This window comes from Coenobita brevimanus, chromosome 15 (genome assembly GCF_032717465.1).
Source record: "Coenobita brevimanus isolate Jiangsu-jjx chromosome 15, ASM3271746v2, whole genome shotgun sequence".
NCBI classification, from domain to species: domain Eukaryota; kingdom Metazoa; phylum Arthropoda; class Malacostraca; order Decapoda; family Coenobitidae; genus Coenobita; species Coenobita brevimanus.
Window position 1 is genome coordinate 30,573,357 of NC_136968.1, and position 19,128 is coordinate 30,592,484.

The 19,128-nt window shown below is 41.8% G+C and overlaps 1 protein-coding gene and 1 pseudogene across 1 annotated transcript in view; one reads left to right on the forward strand and one right to left on the reverse strand.

Annotated features, from left to right (window-relative positions):
* The window catches only part of LOC145390721 (UDP-xylose and UDP-N-acetylglucosamine transporter-like), a 144,409-nt gene that overhangs the window by 57,878 nt on the left and 67,403 nt on the right, over window positions 1-19,128 (forward strand). Inside the window, exon 5 of the mRNA XM_080265515.1 lies at window positions 6,326-6,487. Coding sequence (XP_080121641.1) covers window positions 6,326-6,487 — 162 coding nt within the window. The remainder of the gene's footprint in view (window positions 1-6,325; window positions 6,488-19,128) is intronic.
* Window positions 4,786-4,904, reverse strand: LOC145390793 (5S ribosomal RNA; annotated as a pseudogene).

Genomic DNA, 19,128 nt, shown 5'->3' on the forward strand with positions numbered 1-19,128 from the left:
TTTTTTTTTTTTTTTCTTTTTTTTTTTAAGGAAGTGCAGTGTGTACTGTGCATGTAGACTGGTGTTGACAGTTAGAGAAACTTGTATTGGAGAGCAAGCTGGCCTACTTTCAGTGTTACTGAAACACTGAAAAATTTCAGCAAAGGGGGATGGTCAGTAACTAGTCCTGAGGGCTGATGAAATGGAAGCTCCAGCTCTCCCTGTCATCAGCTATCCATCCACCTTGGGAGTACTTCCCTGCTTGACTGGTGCTTCAATCTGCTCCTTATAAGTGAGGCTGGTCACTCTCATCATTGATGCCAGGACCAACTTGCCTAGCCCTGGGCTCTTGCACTCCTTATGGGGCAACACAGGATTAGAAGATGAATGAATGATTGAATGAATGATGGAGGGATGGAATGGAGAAGTATATGAGTAAGGGGGTGTGTGAACTGGGAGCAGGACAATGAAATGGCAGGGGACAGGGGGATATCAAGGTAGTTTGTTTGTGGCCACCCCTTACAGGATTAAGGCATTTGGCAATAGATAGATAGATTGTTGTTAAGTCATATTCATTTACAAAAGTAATGCCTAAAAACTCTTTGAATCTGGTGGTGTATTCTAGGCATTCTTGATACCTTAAGACAGTGTTATTCATCACAGAGTAAACCTTTGTAATGAAGGAACAGTTGTGTCTAACCTCCCTAGCTCAATGACTGTAGGTCTTTCTCCAGCTAAAGAAATTTGTCTACTGGCAGTAAGAATAAAGTTTTATGTTCTTAAAGAGCCTAAGTCTCCTTTGTTACCCAAAATCTAATTTACCAGCTTCCCTCAAATTACAGCACCATATTTGGAAAAATCAGATACAGTAGGCTCGCCCAGTGCGCGTCATCACAGTGCGCGAATCGCATTGTGCGCGAGTGACCAAAAATCATAACGAAAAACCTTGAATGCGCGAGTTAACCCCACAAAACACGAGGTAGAGGCAAGAAGTGGCTTAAAAACGCCATTTTCCATCAGTACGCGACCCCCCCCACACACACACACAACGCGCCAACAGTGACCTAGAGGCTCATGGGAAAGGTGTTCAAGAGGAGTCTACAATAAGATATCGCCAATAACATCTTCAATAATAATGTTTTCGGCATTAACAGTAAGTTAGAATAGATACCCAGTTTCTATAATAATGATGTTTATTTCATGAATACCAAGTTGTCATACTGCCAATACGTCCATAACAAGATGAGGAATGAAACAAACAAGCAAGAAGAGATGAAGGAAATTCCCGAAAATGTGAGCAGTAGCGAGGAGGAGAGGGAGGATCCTCCCCTCACCACCTCCCCTGACTCGCCCACCACCGTCCTCCACTGTCCCACCTAACTCACCAGCCGCCTCCCTCTCCACCTTCACAGCCCCACCTGACTCACCTGCCTCACCTGGCATACCTGCAACCCACACCATAATGACTGTTGCTGGATTCTGGAAGAAATCTAACATTCAACAGGCCGTAAATTTCTTCGTCAAAGCCTGGAATAATACAACATTGGCAACCGTTAAACAAGGGTGGTGCGGCCAGGGTGGTGGCGGGGGCACTATAAGTGCGTTGCCGCGCCTCAGAACTCCTGTTGTTTAAATCCATCAGGCCTGTTGTCTACTGTTGTTAAGGTGACTGCCCATATTTTTGTTATTGCAGCTATATCTGTAGTGCAATGTCTGAACAATTTGACCTTTTTTTACGTCTCTAAGGGCCAAAATATGTCCAGGTATTAGGGGGTACCGCCCATATGTAATTTTTCCCATAAGATTATGTATTCTCAGTGCACGAATTCTCAGTGCGCGAGGTCGTGGACCGCCCAATCTCTCGCGCACTGTGTGAGCCTACTGTACTTGGCAACAGATTATCTGTAATAATGAAGGTGAGTGTTTGTATGTTTGTTACCAATAAACTCAGCTCCCTTAGGATCTACCTCCACATATGACATATTCTGAATCAGCATGACCCAGGAAGTGTTTTGGTATATAATTTTTTAGGTTGAATTGTATGTTGAAAAGTTACATTAAGTGTTGTATATTGGCCAAAGGCCCAATCATCCCTCCGCAGGAGCTGGCCGAAAAAGTCCACTTGGAGGGCAGACCTTTTCGGCTAGTCAGCATGTAAGAAGAGCTGCCTCCAAGTCACTGTTTTAAAGTTATTTCCCTCCCCTTTTTTGACATTCATATTGGCTGGAAACTCGTTGAGTTTGAGAACATAGTTTTAATTTAGTATGATTACAAAAGCATCTTGGTATCAAAGGGGTTATTGAAGGCTTTACCTAACTCCTCCAGTGTGAAAAGTCCCTCCTGACATCAATAAAAGAGTTTAACCCTTTAACCGTGGGCTTGTTTTGCTTTTTCTTGCGGCTCCCGCGGGCATATTCGCACTCCGACAGACTCTAAAAATATTTGCCAAAAATCAGTTATTAGTCCTAGAATATTAAAATCACATATGCTTATGGCACATACCTTCAGCTTTTTTCTGGGGTGTTTGTTGAGCCTTCATCGAGTACCGTAGGACTTGTGGAGACCTCTGAAGTTGGGTAACAAAATCTCCACTTTACACTTCCCGACAACCCGTAATATGATTTCCACAGCCTGATATTATCACTAGAAACACTATTCTATGATTCTCAAATAGTTTGGAATCCATACTCCAAAAAAAAAAAACACTGTGAAAGCAATGAAAATTACGAGGGCATATGACCTTCCCACTTACGCTAGTTCACCGCTGATGTTCTGTCATTTATTATTATACCCCCTGGGGGTAGGGTTTTTTTTCAAGAATACTCCCCCAGTAGCCCTGCTTGTCGTAAAAGGCGACTAAAGGGTTGGCAGAGGGTTAGTGCCCCTCCCCGGAAAACAACTAACTAAAAAAACAAACAATAAACCTAGGACAAGGACTGACCAAACGATGACGACCAAGGACCGGACAAAGGACATGGTTATCGGATCATGGAATGTAAGGGGAGTGAATGATGAGGTGAAAGAGAGAGAGATTGTCCAGGTGCTTGAGGGTGCGAAAGTGGATGTATGTGGAATAACTGAGACAAAATGGAGAGGAGAAAGTGTGAGAGAATGGGAGTATGGATGGGGTATATGTGCAGGAGTAGGTGAGAATGAGAGGGCAAAGGAAGGAGTATGTATAGTTGTGAGTAAAAGATGGAAGAAGAGCATAAAACAGTATAGATCAGTTGGGTCAAGGATTGTGTGGGTAAAGTTGAAAGCTGGAATACAAATGTGGGCGATTGTGTGTGTGTATGCGCCAACGCAAGATCGTGCTAGAAGAGTGAGAGAAGAGTTCTGGACAAATGTAGAAGTGTGCATGGAAAAGTTTGGAAGGAATGAGAGAGTGTTTTTGATCGGTGATATGAATGGTAAAGTTGGGAATGTGAAGGTGGATGGAATAGTTGGTGAGTGGGGTGTGCCTGCTGAGATAGATGAGAATGGGAGTGCATTAGTGGACATTTGTGCTGGGAGGGGGTTGGTGATAGCCAATACCCTCTTCAGGCATAAAATGATCCATAGGTATACATGGCGAATGATGAGAAGGGTGGGTGGTGAACTGAATGAAAGGAAGGCAATGATTGATTATGTGTGTGTGGATGAAAGGATGCGAAGATGTGTAATGGATGCAAGAGCTTATAGAGGTTGGGGGAGTGGACTTTCCGACCACTACTTGGTGGTGGCCAGAATTAGGATTCAAGTAAGATGGAGGAATAGAAGAAGGGAAAGACGAGAGGAAGGAGTAGTTGCAAGGAGAGTGGAAAGGTTACAAGAGGATGAAAAAAAGGCAGAGTATAAGAGAGAAGTGGAGGAACGATTGGGCAAATATGAATTGGAGCAGATGGGAGACGTGGAAGGTGTGCGTAGGATATTTACAAAAGAAATATGTGCAGCATGTGATGTGGTGTGTGGAAGGAAGAGAAGATGGAGGGGGGTACAAGGAACAGCGTCGTGGACTGAAGAGGTGAGACAGGCTGTGGCACAAAAGAAGAAAGCATACAATGAATGGATGAGAAATAGGGGCGTGGAAGAAGTTGGGAGGCGGAAGAGAGAGTTATATGTAGAGAGAAAGAGAGAGGTGAAAAGATTAGTAAGAGAGAGTAAGAAGAGAGTGGATGAGGAATTTGGAAGGAATTTGAGTGTAAATTGGAGGGACTGTAAGAAAATGTTCTGGAAAGGGGTGAAAAGAGTAAGACAGGGTGGAAGTGAAGTTAGCAGGGGAGTGAAAGATAAAAATGGTAGATTACTAGTGGACAAGGGAGAAAAAATGAGCAGATGGAGAGAACACTTTATAGAATTGTTGAACATACAGGATGGAAGTAATGCGAGTATAAGTGGCTGGGGAATGGCTGGAAGAAGGAGGGAAGTTAGAAGACACAAAGAAATCAGTAGGATAGGAGTGGAAGCAATGAAAAAAGTCAAAATGGGGAAAGCCCCAGGAATTGATGGAGTGTGTGGTGAAATGCTGAAGCATGGGGGAGAGATAGTAGCAGAATGGATGTGGAAGATGTGCAGATTGGCCTGGGAGGAAGGTAGAGTCCCGGATGATTGGAAGTCAGGTATAATTATTCCCTTGTACAAAGGAAAAGGGGAAAAAGAAGTGTGTGGTAATCATAGGGGCATTTGTCTTCTTAGTTTTTTTTCATTCATTCATTGCCAGACGCCATGTATCCCCAAACGGGGTGGCCAAGGGCTTAGAGTTAATTGTTTTACAGGGAGGGGCACTAATCCTCCACCAACCCCACTTGACACGTAGGGAGAACGTTATGCCAATAGCATCTGGTGTTCCCAGGCGGTCACCCATCCAAGTACTAACCAGACCCAACGTTGCTTAACTTCGCTGATCGGACGGGAAGCGGTGTACTCAGAGGAATATATATATATATGTATGGTAGGATACTTATTGACAGAGTTAGAGAAAGAACAGAGGAATTAAATGGAGAAGAACAGGGAGGCTTTAGGAAGGGAAGAGGTTGTGTAGATCAGATATTCATTCTCAGATCTTTAGTGGAAAAGTTTCTAGAGAAGGGAAAGAAGTTGTATACGGCTTTCATGGATTTGGAGAAAGCTTATGACAGGGTGGATAGACAAGGATTGTGGAAAGTATTAAGAATATATGGAATAGATGGAAATTTGTTGAATGCTGTGAAGAGTATGTATGATGGTGCTAAGGCTGCAGTGCGTGTGGATGGTGAACTAAGTGAATTTTTCTCTTTGAAGGTTGGGTTAAGACAGGGATGTGTCATGTCTTCATGGTTGTTCAGTCTGTTCATGGATGGGGTAATAAAAGAGGTACAAGGTAGGGTAGTGGATGTTGGAGTGGCCCTGGTGAGAGAGGATAGTGTTTGGAAACTCCCTGTACTGTTGTTTGCAGATGATACTGTGTTGTTGAGTGAAGACGAAGGGGAGCTGCAAGGCTTGGTGGATGAGTTTGGGAGAGTGTGCAAGAAACGGAATCTAATGGTAAATGTAGGGAAGAGTAAAGTGATGGTCTTTGAGAGAGGTGAAGTCAGTGAATGTACAGCGAGGTTGGATGGTGAGGAATTGGAAAATGTGAGTATGTTTAAGTACTTGGGTAGTGTGATTAGTAAGGATGGAGGTTTGGAGGGTGAAGTGCTTGAAAGGGTACAGCAGGGAAGAAAGGTTGCTGGTTCTTTGAAAGCAGTGATAAGAAACAGGGAAGTGAGCATGGAAGTGAAAAAGTTACTACATGACAGTATTGTGATACCAACTCTAACGTATGGAAGTGAAGCTTGGACATTGTTGGAAGGACACAAGTCAAGAGTGAGAGCAGTGGAAATGAGTTATTTAAGAGGAGCCTTTGGAGTCACATGGAGAGACAGGCTGACGAATGAGGATATAAAGGAGCATTATGGTGTGGACGTGGATGTGATAGGAAGTGTTATGAGGAACACACTGTGGTGGTTTGGCCATTTGGAGAGGATGGAGGGTGAAAGACTGACGAAGAGAGTGTATGTGAGTGAGGTGGAGGGGGGAAGAGGGAGGGGGAGGCCGAGGATGAGATGGAGGGATGGGGTGGAGAGGTATATGAGAGAAGGGGGTGTGAGTTGGGAGCAGGGCAGTGAAATGGCGGGGGACAGGACGACGTGGAGGTGATTTATTTGTGGCCACCCGAAACGGGATTGAGGCGTCTGGCAATAGATAGATAGATAGATTATTATTATTATTATTGTTATTGTTACCATGAACTTTAAAGCTCATCATTATCACTGGCCACTTACATCTGTACCCTTCCACTTCCCCAGTCACTCCTTGACTGTAGGTGATTTCCGTTTCATCTCCACAGAAAGACAGTGATGGTGGAAATGAGGACGTAGGAATGCCTGTCTTCCTCATGGGCATCTCTCTCCTCACCTTTGCCCTCTTTCTGTCAGCCAGGATGGGCATTTTTCAGGAGTGTCTCTACAGAAAGCATGGAAAGCATGCCAGGGAGGCTCTGTTTTATATTGTGAGTACCATGATTTTGTGTGTTGATGTTTCTCTCTCTCTCTCTCTCTCTCTCTCTCTCATATGCATGTGTGGACACACACACTAATTAATTACTAAAAGAGAAGAGGGAGGAAGCAAAAACAAAGAACGAGGGAAGATCAGAGGAGGAGAAGAATACATTTTTTTTGTACAAAGTAATCGAATTGCAGGTTTGAAAGTGGTACATAAACAGGAGGGAATAAAAAGGAGGAAGGTAGTAGAACCAAGTCATGACAAGTATGTAAATAAGATTATTAAGTTGATATTCTGAAATCTGGATGGAATGGTATCTGAATTATTAGAGATGAATGATTATGTCAGAGAAAATGAACCACATATAATATGCCTAACTGAAACAAAATTAACACCAAGGATATCAAATGACATCCTAAACTTAGATGAATACAATATATGGCGAAGAGATAGGAACTTAAAAAAAGGAGGAGGAATTATAATATTAACAAAGGAAAATCTGAAAGTCAAAGATATAGAACTAGATATACCATCACAAGTAGAACTGATTGCAGTAGAGATCAATACATCTGTAGCCAATTTGTACATGCCACCCAGATCAAACACATGGGAAAGAGGCGAATATGTGGATCTGACATAGAGTACAATTCAGAGGTTAAGAGCAGTACTACATAGAATGGAAGAGAAATCGAAAAGAATTATACCAACTGGAGATTTTAATACAAATATAAATTGGAATGCTCTAGATATAATAAGCCAAGAAAGCTGTTGGGACCAAAAGCTCCTGGATCTCGTGCAGGAGTTTTTCCTAACGTAACATGTAAGGGAAAGCACCAGAAAAAAAGGACACGATGTACCCTCAGTGCTAGATCTTTTATTCACTAGACAAGAAAACGATATTGACAGTTAAATGTATCACCCTCCATTTGGCAAAAGCGACCATGCAGTACGAAATTGCAATATCAGGATTGCATAACTGACGTAGTTAACAGCAATGAAAGTTACAAAAAGAACCTAAACTATAAAAAGGGAAACTATCATGACATAAAGAAGTACTTCTTAGAAACAGATTGGGAAAAGGAGTTTAGAGGACAAGATTTAAATGCTATATATAAAAAAATTCTGTGAACTTTATGAAAAAGGAGTCCAGAAGTACATCCCACAGCACAAAGAAGCAGAAAAGAAAACAAAGAAATGGTTCAATACAGAATGTAATAAAATCAAAAGAAAAAAGAGATTTGTTGTGGAATAGATAGAGAAGACACAGTAGTGAAGGGCATACAGTAAGACCTCACTATACTGTACTAATTGAGGTCCAAACCATTCCATAAAATTGGAAATTCCGATAAAAGCGACATCCGGACTTCCCACTGCTAATCCGGACTTTTTCTGATATATCAGACATTAGTCCGGATTGCATGAACAGTTTATAAACTGTTTTGACTACCATTGTGGTACTGTACTGTGTTATAACATCACTACATTAATCAAATGGTATATTATATATAATAATACTGTACTGTACACTGAAAAACATCTCTTTTATTCACCTTATTGTGGTGAAATTAACTAAAGTGGTCAGGCAGTCCGGACTGCTTCTGGCTGTATCGGACTTTCTCCGATATATAGGAATTTAGTCTGGTAGCTCCTTGAGTCCGATAAAAGCGAATTCTGGTCTATTGAAGTCCGTTATATCAAGGTTTTACTGTATAAAAACTACAAACAGGCAAGAAACGATTATAGAAGAATAAGGAGGGAAGCCCAAAAAACAGTTTGAGGAGGATATCATAAATAAAAGTAGTGATCAACCGAAGCTATTTTACAGCTACATCAGAAGCAAAACCAAAGTAAAAGATAAAATACAATCCATTACGGATGAGGGGATCACCTATACACAAGAGAAGGATATTTGTGAAGCACTGAATAAGAATTTCCAATCAGTTATTACAGAAGAAAATAATTTTGAGAGGGTTGATATGGAACATGCATGCCCACACATATTACCAGATATACAAATATCAGAAAAAGAAATACAGGAGGAGTTAAGTAAATTAGACAAAGGAAAAGCAAATGGTCCTGATGAAATTTCATGTTGGGTGCTACATGAATGTGCAAAGGAGTTAAGTAAACCATTATCTTTAATTTTCAAGAAATCCTTGAGACAAGGTAAACTACCTGATATTTGGAAGAAAGCAAACATTGTTCCCTCATTCAAGAAGGGGAATAGACAAAATCCACTCAGCTGTCGACCAGTATCACTAATCAGTGTTGTAAGCAAGGTATTAGAAAAGCTTGGGTAAATCATCTAGAAGAACACAATGTGATAACAGACAGTTTGGTTTCAGAAAAGGAAAATCCTGTGTTACTGATCTATTGAGCTACTATGATAGAGTAATAGAAACATTACAGAAAAGAGAAGGATGGGTGGACAGTATCTATTTAGATTTCAAGAAAGCATTTGACAGAGTTCCGCACCAAAGACTATTATAGAAACTGTATCATCAAGGAGGAATCTGAGGCAAAATGTATTGTTGGATGCAAGATTTTCTAAAAAAAAGAGAAATGAGAACAATACTAAGGGGAAATTACTCATCAAGGAGGGAAGTTACTTGCGGAGTTCCACGGTGCTCAGTGCTGGCACCAATCATGTTTCAGGTGTATATGAATGATACAGATAGCAACATTGGAAATGAAAGCTATCTAAATATGTCTGCTGATGATGCAAAAATACAAAGGACAATTACTAGTGCAGCCTCTTGTAAAGAGCTACAAGAAGAATTAAATAATCTTCATGAATGGAGCAATACATGGCAAATGGAATTCAATGTGGACAAGTGTCATGTAATCATGTTTAGTAAAAGTGGAAAAAGACCTGATTGGGATTATAAGCTAGGAAATAAAACCTTACACACATCAGAGAGAAGGACCTAGGTGTGATTATTAATAACAGACTATCTCTGGCTGACCACATCAGTGAGACGGTATGGAACATGTATACACTGCTTGCAAATATGAGAATGGCATTCACATACATAAATGAAGACATGCTAAGAAAGATAATAACATCATTCATTAGACCAGCCCTGGAGTATGCATCAGTAGTCTGGAGTCCTCATCTCAAAAAACAAATAGATAAGATTGAAATAGTTCAAAGGGCCGCAACAAGATGGGTGCCAAGCTTAAGGGATCTAAGCTACGAAGAAAGACTAGAAAAGCTGAATCTGCCGACATTACAGGAGAGAAGGAAAAGAGGAGACATGATTATGATATATAAATGCATATCAGGGAAGGAGAAAATAGACATAAATGATTACATAACCTATGGGGAAGCATCAGCAAGAGGACACTGCAAAAAACTGCATAAAAAGAGAGGCGATAAAGACGTAAGGAAATTTAGTTTCCCAAGTAGAGCAATTGATCAATGGAATGCACTTCCGAATGAAATAGTGTGTGCCAAAACAATTCATATATTTAAGGATATATACGATAAATATGGTTTAAGACACGGGACAGTACGAGCTTGACTCATTCCTGTAAAGATACAAGTAGGTAAGAACAATTAGATAAGAACACACACACACACACACACACACACACACACACACACACACACACACACACACACACGGGTCGCCGACATAGACGGATCTCTTCAAGGATCATGGGGAAAAAATCGCTGAATCACCGACGAAAGGAAGCTGAGCCTAATTGTGACTGTGTTAATGAGTGCGTGAGTGGTGGTCCCATCGGACAGAAAAAAAAAAAAAAAAAAACGCGGTCTCGGTCATAAAAGAGACAAGATAAAGTGAAAACTGTCTCTATAGGGTTGAATCATGGAGGAAACGGACGGTGCATTGTTTATGATCAGTGAGAAAGAATTTGAGGGCTTTCGTGAAGAGGATGTGGGAAAAGGAAGTATTAAGTTGAACCAGACAAGAATAGCAAGTGTAGAGAAAACAGCGGAGAAGAATGACCAGGAGATAAAAAAGGTATGGGCAGGTATTGAAGAGTTACAGGAACGGACCATAGAACAGGAAAACGAGATCAAAAGTTTAAGGAGTACATTGGAAAAAATCTGTACACGTAGTGACGAACAAGAAAGGGAAGTTACTGAATTAAAAGTGAACAATGAATCAGCCTCGAATGAAATAAAACAGCTTAAGAGGGAGAATAAGAGGTTGGAAGAGGAAAGGGACATGACGAAAAGCAAACTAGATGAGTATGAATCCAAAGCAAGAATACAGGAAGAGCACATTAAAGAAATCAAGGAGCAACATAAGGGGTGGAAGAAAATTCAGGAAGAGGGAAATGTAAATTTGAGAGAGGTTATAGACCAACAAAGCAAGGAAAAAGTGGAGAGGGAAGTGGTTAGGGTGTTGAGAAGTAGAGAATCTTTAGTTAGAGATGTAGCAGATAAGAAAAAATGTATAATAATTTCAGGAGTTAAAGAAAAATGTATAACAATAAGATCAGACAGAGAAAGAGAAGAACTGAGTAAGTTTAAAGAAATAATATCAATAGTCATGGAGGAAAACAACGAAGCTCAAGAAGAGATTGAAGAGGTGTTTAGGTTAGGAAAGTACGAAGAAGGAGGGGCAAGGCCATTGAAGGTAAAATTTAAGTCCCAGGCAACAGTAAATGAAGTTATCAGTAGAACATGGAAACTATCGGACAAGGAAGGGTTTAAAAATGTTTGGATAAGGAGAGATGCAAATGAGGAAGATAGAGCTAAAATAAAGGACTTAATAAAGGAAGCAAAGGTAAAAAACGAACAGAGAACGGAGAAAGAGAAGACAGTGTTTTATTGGAGAGTCATGGATCAGAAGTTAAGGAAGTGGTACTGGCGGAGAGAAGGAGAAAAGAGGGTATAGAAAACATCAAAAATCATTGGAAGGTGGCATATACTAATGTTGATGGTTTAGTATCGGCACGGTTAGAAATCAACTATCTTTTGAGGATACATGAACCCGACGTTATGTGCTTTGTAGAGACCAAGTTAAGAGAAGATATTGATGTTCATATGGGAGATGGTAAATACAAACTGTGGAGAAGAGACAGAAAAGGAAAAACAGGAGGAGGAGTGATGATAGCAGTGAAGAACAACATAAATGTAGATACCGTGGAAATGGGACAAGGCAGGGCTGAAGTAATAAATATGAAATTAGAAACTGGAGAGAATAACAAGTGAGATTTGGCAGTAGTGTATGTTTCCCCTAAGACAAGAGCATGGAGCGATGATGAATACCAGGAAATGCTGTCAGACATGGCATGTTATTTACAGAGACTGATTGAGAAAAGCAACAATATAATTTTAATGGGTAACTTCAATTGTAAAGAGGTGAACTGGGAGGAATGGGACTCAGGAGGTGATGAGGATTCGTGGGGCACTATATTATTAAATATAGCAATGAACAATGTGATGACGCAATGGGTCAAAGAAGAGACAAGGTTCCGAGGAGAGGACACACCAGCAAGACTAGACTTACTGTTTACCAAAGAACCCGATGTAATAGAATGCTTGAAATATCTGTGTCCTATTGGAAAAAGTGATCATGTGGTCACTGAGTTCCAAATGATAATAGGGAACGTGGAGCCAAGAGACAAGCTTTATAGACAGGGAAGGTACAATTTTGGGAAAACAAACTTTGCAGGATTGAGAAAATTTTTTGAAAATGCAGATTGGAGAAAATTCAGAGAAACAGCAGAGATACAGAGGAAGTGGGATATTTTTCTAGACCTGTATAATTCGGGAGTGGAAAAACTTGTGTCAAGAGTAAAGGGGAAAGAAAACAGGAAGAAAGAGTGGTTTCATAAAAGGTGTATGATAGCAAAAAAAGAGAGACACGGTGTGGAACAATTGGAGAAAGAGAGGTAACAACAGAACAAAGGAAGAATATAAAAGAACTAGAAATGAATACACAAGAATACGTAGAGAGGAAGAAAGGAATTTTGAAAAAGGTATAATAGACAAATGTAAGGATGAACCCAAACTATTTTATAGATTTGTTAATGGCAAACTGAAACAAAAGGAAGGAATCACCAAACTGAAAGTAGAAGGAGAGGTCTATAAGGATGCAGCAATGTAAGCAGAAATAACGAACAAACGTTTCCAGTCAGTTTTCACTAATGAAAAGGAGTTTGTGGAAGCGGAGGTAGTTACTAGAAATGTAGTGATAAAAGATATAAAAGTGGAAGTACAGGAAGTGTATAAACTACTAGAAACTCAAGATGTAAGGAAAGCCCCAGGACCAGATGGAATCTCTAATTGGGTACTGAAGGAATGCAGAGAACAACTGGCAGATAAGATTCACAGTTTAATTGTGTGTTCTCTGGAAGAGGGGAAAGTGCCACAAGAATGGAAGATGGCAAATGTGGTACCAATTTATAAGGGAGGAAACAAGGAAGAACCCCTGAATTATAGACCAGTGCCCCTAACCAGCGTGATCGCAAAATTGTGTGCAAGAATTCTGAAAGATAGGTGGATAAAATATCTGGAAGAGATGAATATTTTGGCTGTTAGTCAGTTTGGATTTACAAGTGGAAGGTCATGTGCTTCCAACTTGTTGAGTTTTTACTCAAGAGCGATTTACGTGCTTCAGGAAAGAGAAGGTTGGGTGGATTGTGTGTATTTAGATTTGGAGAAGGCCTTTGACAAGGTACCCCATAAGAGACTAATGTGGAAACTAGAGCATATAGGAGGACTGAAGGGGAACCTCCTAGAATGGATGAGAGACTTTTTGAGACACAGACAAATGAGGACAGTAATAAAGGATAAGATGTCCGGATGGAGTGAAGTAACAAGTGGAGTCCCACAGGGCTCGGTGTTGGCGCCAGTAATGTTCCTGATTTACATAAATGATATGGTAGCTGGAGTGAACAGTTATGCAAGTCTGTTTGCTGATGAAGCAAAGATCATGAGGAAGGTAGAGGTTGAGGAGGATTGCAAAATGCTGCAGGAGGACCTGGATAGGATACACGAATGGAGCCGGATGTGGGAAATGAAATTCAATGCAAAGAAATGTAAAATATTGGAAATGGGTAAAAGTACCAAGAGGCCATCATTGAATTATTTGATGGGTAATGAACCAATCACAAAACCGAGAGAAGAGAAAGATTCGGGTGTGCTGGTCCAGGACAGTTTGTCACCTGAAAAACACATTAACAAGACAGTTAGAGAGACGTATAAACTCCTTACTAATATAAGAGTACGGTAGCTTTTCATTATATGGATGAGGAGATGATGAAAAAATTGATAGTGGCCATGATTCACCCCAGGTTAGAATATGCAGCAGTAGTGTGGTCCCCACACAAAAAGAAGGATATAAATAAGATTGAGAGAATACAAAGAACAGCAACCAAGATTGTCCCCAGTCTGGGAGATCTGTCGTACAGAGAGAGGCCGGAAAAGCTGGATTTGCCTTCCTTAGAAGAAAGGAGAGAGAGAGAGAGACGACATGGTTGCAGTGTTCAGGACCATGGTGTGAGTAGTTAAAATTACAGAGAAGATCTGTTTTTATGGGATAAGAGAGCAACAAGAGGACATGGAATGAATCTGAAGAAACCAAGCTGCTTGAAGGATATCAAGAAATATAGGTTTCCTTATAGATGTATAGACCTGTGGAATAGCCTGGACAAAGAGATCATCCAGTCTAAAAACTTAAACGAGTTTAAAGCTAAATTTGACTTATTGAGAAACAGAGACGGGACCCCACGAGCATAGCTCATTTCCGGTATATCACAATTAGATAAATATGATTAGGTAAATACACACACAAGTTGTCAACAGAGATGGGGCTCCTTGTGGATCATGGTGAAACAATTGCTGACTCAGCGGCAAAAAGGAGACCAGCCTATTGTGATTATGTGAATGAATGTGTGAATGGTGGTCCCGTCTGATATTAGTGAAAAAAAGGCAGAATTCGGTCAAACAAGAGTGCAAAACACAGTGGAAGTAGAAAGATTTTGTACATTGCATCATGGCAGAAGGAGGTAGATCATCGTATACACCTTATGGTGGTGAATTTGCGGGCTTTTCCGATGACGAGAAGGGTAACGAAAGTATTAAACTGAACCAAACGAGTAGCAGGAGTGGAGGAAATGGCGGAGAGGAATGTCCAGGAGTTAAAAAAGGTATAGACAATAATTAGAGTTCCAGGAACGGACATTAGAACAGGAGAAAGAGATTAAGATACTTCAGACCAAGTTGGACAATGTAGTAGTAGTAGTATTAGTTGTTCCCTAGGCAGTCTGGCCGAACAGCCCCGAGTCCCTTAGGAAGGCCATGGCCAAGACCGGGCTTTCCCACAGAGCTCTCAAAGAGTGTATGTTGTGTTGTTGGCATAGGTGATTGTGTGCAATGCAGTCTTCCATAATGTGCTTAATAGTATGGGGTGCTGTGTTGCATCCTGGACAGGCATCAGCGACGGAGTCATCCAGCCTCTTCTGGTAGCTTAAGAGGGCTGGATGGTGCCCACATCTCAGCCTGGCCAGGTGGACCCTGTCCTCACGGTGAAGATAGGATTCAGAAGGGTGGATGTCAGGAGGCCGTGCATGCAGCTGTGTGTTGTCTTTAAGTGACTGAATGGAGCGGCGAGTGATCTGAGTGTGGATGTGCTTCTGGAAGCTGGTCTGAGGTGGGCGAGGGGGGAGAGATGACAGTATTTGTGTATGATATCGTGTGCTGGGTGTTGTTTTGATGTTCCTTGGTGTGGGTGGATGTGCCGCCATGTACTGTAGTGGATGTTGTGGGTATGTGGAGGCTGCAGCAAGGAACTGGGTGCCTCTCATGTTTAGGTGATCCTTGACTTTGGGGACTTTGGTTTCTTGATGTAGGTGGTCTGTGGGTGTAGTAGCTGTGCAGCCTGTGATTATTTTTAGGGCCTTGTTCTGTATGGTCTGTAGAGTGTTGTAGTGTGTTTTGGTGAGGTTAGAAGCCCAGGCAGGGCTTGCATAATTCATCACTGAACGTATGTATTGTTTGTATACTGTGGTGGTGGTTTCTTTGTTGTGTCCGAATGTTGTATGGGCAAGTGACCTCAAAGCATTGAGTCTTGGTGTTATTTTATTTTTAATGTTTGTGATGTGTTGTTTAAAGGACATTGATGTATTGTATGTTACACCAAGGATTTTGGGTGTGTGTGTTTGTGGTAAGGGAGTGTTGTTTATGGCGAGGTGTGGGATGTGACTGTGTTCTGCTGTCCAGTTTGTGAGAAGGGTCACTGTAGATTTGGCTGAGGCTTATTTGAGCCTGTGTGTGGTGAACCATTCGTGTAGTGTGTTGAGGTAAGGTTGAATGATGTGTGCAGCTGTGTTTGTGTTTTGGTGTGTACATGTAAGTGTTATATCATCTGCATAGGAAGCTATGTGTATCTGTGGTGTGTGGGGTGTGGGTACGTCGTACATGTATAGGTTAAAGAGTGCAGGGGACAAAACAGATCCTTGGGGGATGCCGTTTGTGAAGTTTCTGATGTTAGAAGACTGACCGGCAAATGTTACGTGTGCATATCTACCTGCTAAGTAGTTTGCCAGCCATCTTTTTGTGTTATTGTGCATGTTTGTGTTGAGTATTTTGTTTGTGAGGTTGTGGCAGGGGATGGCATCAAAAGCTTTGCTAATGTCTAGTGTGACTAGGAGTGTTCTGTGTGGTGGCCTAGCTGAATTTATGCCATCGAAAACTCTCTGTGTAAGGTCTGTAAGAAGGGTGTTTGTGGAGTGTAGTGGCCTAAAGCCATGTTGTGACTGGGCTAGGGGAATGTGAGGTGTGACTAGTTGTAGTATCAGTCATTCAGTGACTTTAGAGGGGGTGCAGAGAAGTGTGATGGGGCGATGTGAGGAGGGTAACGTGGGGTCTTTGTTGGGTTTAGGGATGGTGATGATATTGCCATGCTTCCAGATGTTGGGTATTATGTTGTGTGAGTAGCTGTAGTTTGATATGTTAGTGAGTGCTTGTATGCCTTGTGGTCCTAGGTGTTTAAGGTGAATGTTGCTTATGTTGTCTGGTCCACAGGAAGATGAGTGCTTGAGGTTAATGATGTGCTTCGTCTGGTTGTCAGTGAAAGGTGCATAGTCTGGGTCTGTGGGGAATTGTCTCTTACGTCTGATGATACGTCGGTGTTCCGGATGGGGGGTTAGATGGCTGACTTGTGAAAGGTGATTGATAAGAGTGTTTGCTTGTTGTTTGTTTGAGGATATGGTGTCTGTTGTTGTGATGGCAGCGTGTGATTGTGTGGTGTTGCTGTTGGAAAGTGTGATGCTGTTTAGTGTTTTGTAGAGTTTGCTGATGTTTGTTTTGTGGTCAAGTGTTTGGAGGTAATTTTTCCAGTTTAGTGTTTGCTGTTCTGATATTGTATTGTTTATCTGAGTGTTGAGTTCTTGTATTTGTTGTACGATGTCTTGTGTATGGGGTGTTGGGGAGTGTCGCAGTGTGTCCCGTTGTCTGATGAGGCCTTGAATTTCTGGTGTGAAGTTGGGGTTGTGTCTCTTTCTGTTGCCTCTAGGGATGTGTCTTTTGTCTGCGTTTTGTATAATTGTATTGAAAGTGTGCACAGCGGTGTTGATGTTTGTGATGGGTGTAGTGTTTACTGTTTCAAAATGTTGTTCTGTTTCAGTTACAAAGGCCTCCCAGTTGGCTCTCTTATAATTAGTGTATGTGTGTCTGTGGCCACCTGGGGTGATTCTGGTTTTGGTAGTGATGATGATTGGGAGGTGATCCGAACCTAGGGTTTTGACCACTCTCCATGATGTAGTGGGGGCGAGGTTTGGGGAGCAGAAGGTGATGTCTGGAGATGATGGGAGGATGAAGGCTTGGTGTGGGATATGGGTATGTTGGTCTAGATTGTTTAGTATGAAAAGATGGTCTGTCTGGGATTGTAGTACCAGCCCTCAGTCTGTGTCAGGGTTGTTGACATGCCAGGCCGACGACTTGGCGTTGATATCACCACCCAGGATGATGTTGGGTATGTTAGTGATGTGGTGTATCTGTGGTGAGTAATTGTGTGGTATTGTGGGCGACGATTGGGCGGGAATGTATGTGTTAGCGATTGTTATGTGTGATTTGTTACCAGTGCGTATTTTGATTGATTGTATTTCTGTTGTGGTGTCATGTGGGGGGAGAAGTGACTTTGTGTGTGCACTGGTATCTGCAAAGTTGATGGATTTGTGTACCAGGGTGATGAGTCCACCGACACCGCTGTCAGCCCAGTCTTGTCGAATGGTGGTGAAGTTATGAAAATGTTGGTGTTGTCTGTGCTCTGTGTAGTTTTGTTTCTTGTAAGATGGCAGTGTGTATGTTCTGTTGTTTGATGAATTGTGTGAGTTCTTGTTTTTTTTTTATGCCATCTATGTTTAATTGAAGGATGTTTATGTTGTGAGTGCGATGTGTGTTGGCTGCTGCAGCACGGGGGGGAGGTAGTGTGGGTGGAGGGGAAGGGGTAGGAGGAGGTTGTGATGGAGGTATGGGTTGAGGTTGATTAGGATGGGTTGGAATTGGAGGAGTTGGGTGGACTGGGTGGTGTGGGAAGGATCGGTGGGTTTGGCTGTGGAGGTGTGAAGGAAGTAGGAGTAGGATTGGAAGGGGGGTTGGTGGGTGGGGGGAAGGAGCATAAAGAGCAGGCCCAGGTGTTTGTGTAATGTTTTTTGGATGCAAGTGTTGTGCAGGTGTAATGGGTCCAGTTCTTGCAAGAGTTGCACTGAACTGAACCCTTTGTCTGTCGGCTCGACGTGATAGGTTTTGAGCACGTTGGACATATGTATTTGTTGGTGGGTCCTGGATTGCTCTCAGTGTCCCCGGCTAGAAGAAGTTGTCGAGAAATGACAGCCGGGGAGTCATTTCTCGGTGTAGAAAAAACGGTGTTGTTGTGTGTGTTGTGTTGGAGATGTGGTACTTGCCCGGGCGACCGAAGCCACTCCCAGGTACTTGAGCCCCTTGAAGGGCCCGGGGAGGTTTGCAGTGGTTTGGCCCCCATGCTGTCCTCCTCTTCTCTTCGACAGCCTCTGGGGGGTGGACCCACGACGAAGACGCCACCGCTCCAGGTCCAGTTGGACAATGTTTGCACATATGGTGCTGAACAAGAAAGGCAAGTTACAGAATTAAAATTGAGTAACGAATCTGCCTCAAATGAAATAAAGCAGCTCAAAAGGGAAAATAAGAAGTTGGAAGAAGAAAGGGACAGGATGAAAAGTAAACTAGATGAGCATGAATCAAAATCAAGGATGCAAGATGAACATATTAAGGAAATCAAGGAGAAACACAAGGGGTGGAAGGAATTTCAAGAGGAAGGAAATATAAATTTGAAAGAGATTATAGAACAACAAAGCAAGAAAAAAGATGGAAAAGGAAGTGGTTAGGGTACTAAGAAATAGGGAATTTTTAGTCAGGGATGTAGCAGACAAGAAAAAATGTGTGATAATTTCAGGAGTAAAAGAAAAATGTATGACAGTAAGATCAGAAAGGGAAAGAGAAGAACTGAGTAAGGCGAAAGAGATAATGTCAGTAAATGTGGAGGGTAACAACAAAGCTCAAGAAGAGACTGAGAAGTGTTTAGGTTAGGAAAGTATGAGGAAGGAGGGGCGAGGCCACTTAAGGTAAAATTTAAATTGCAGGTAATGGTAAACGAAATCGTCGACAGAACATGGAAATTATCAGAAAAG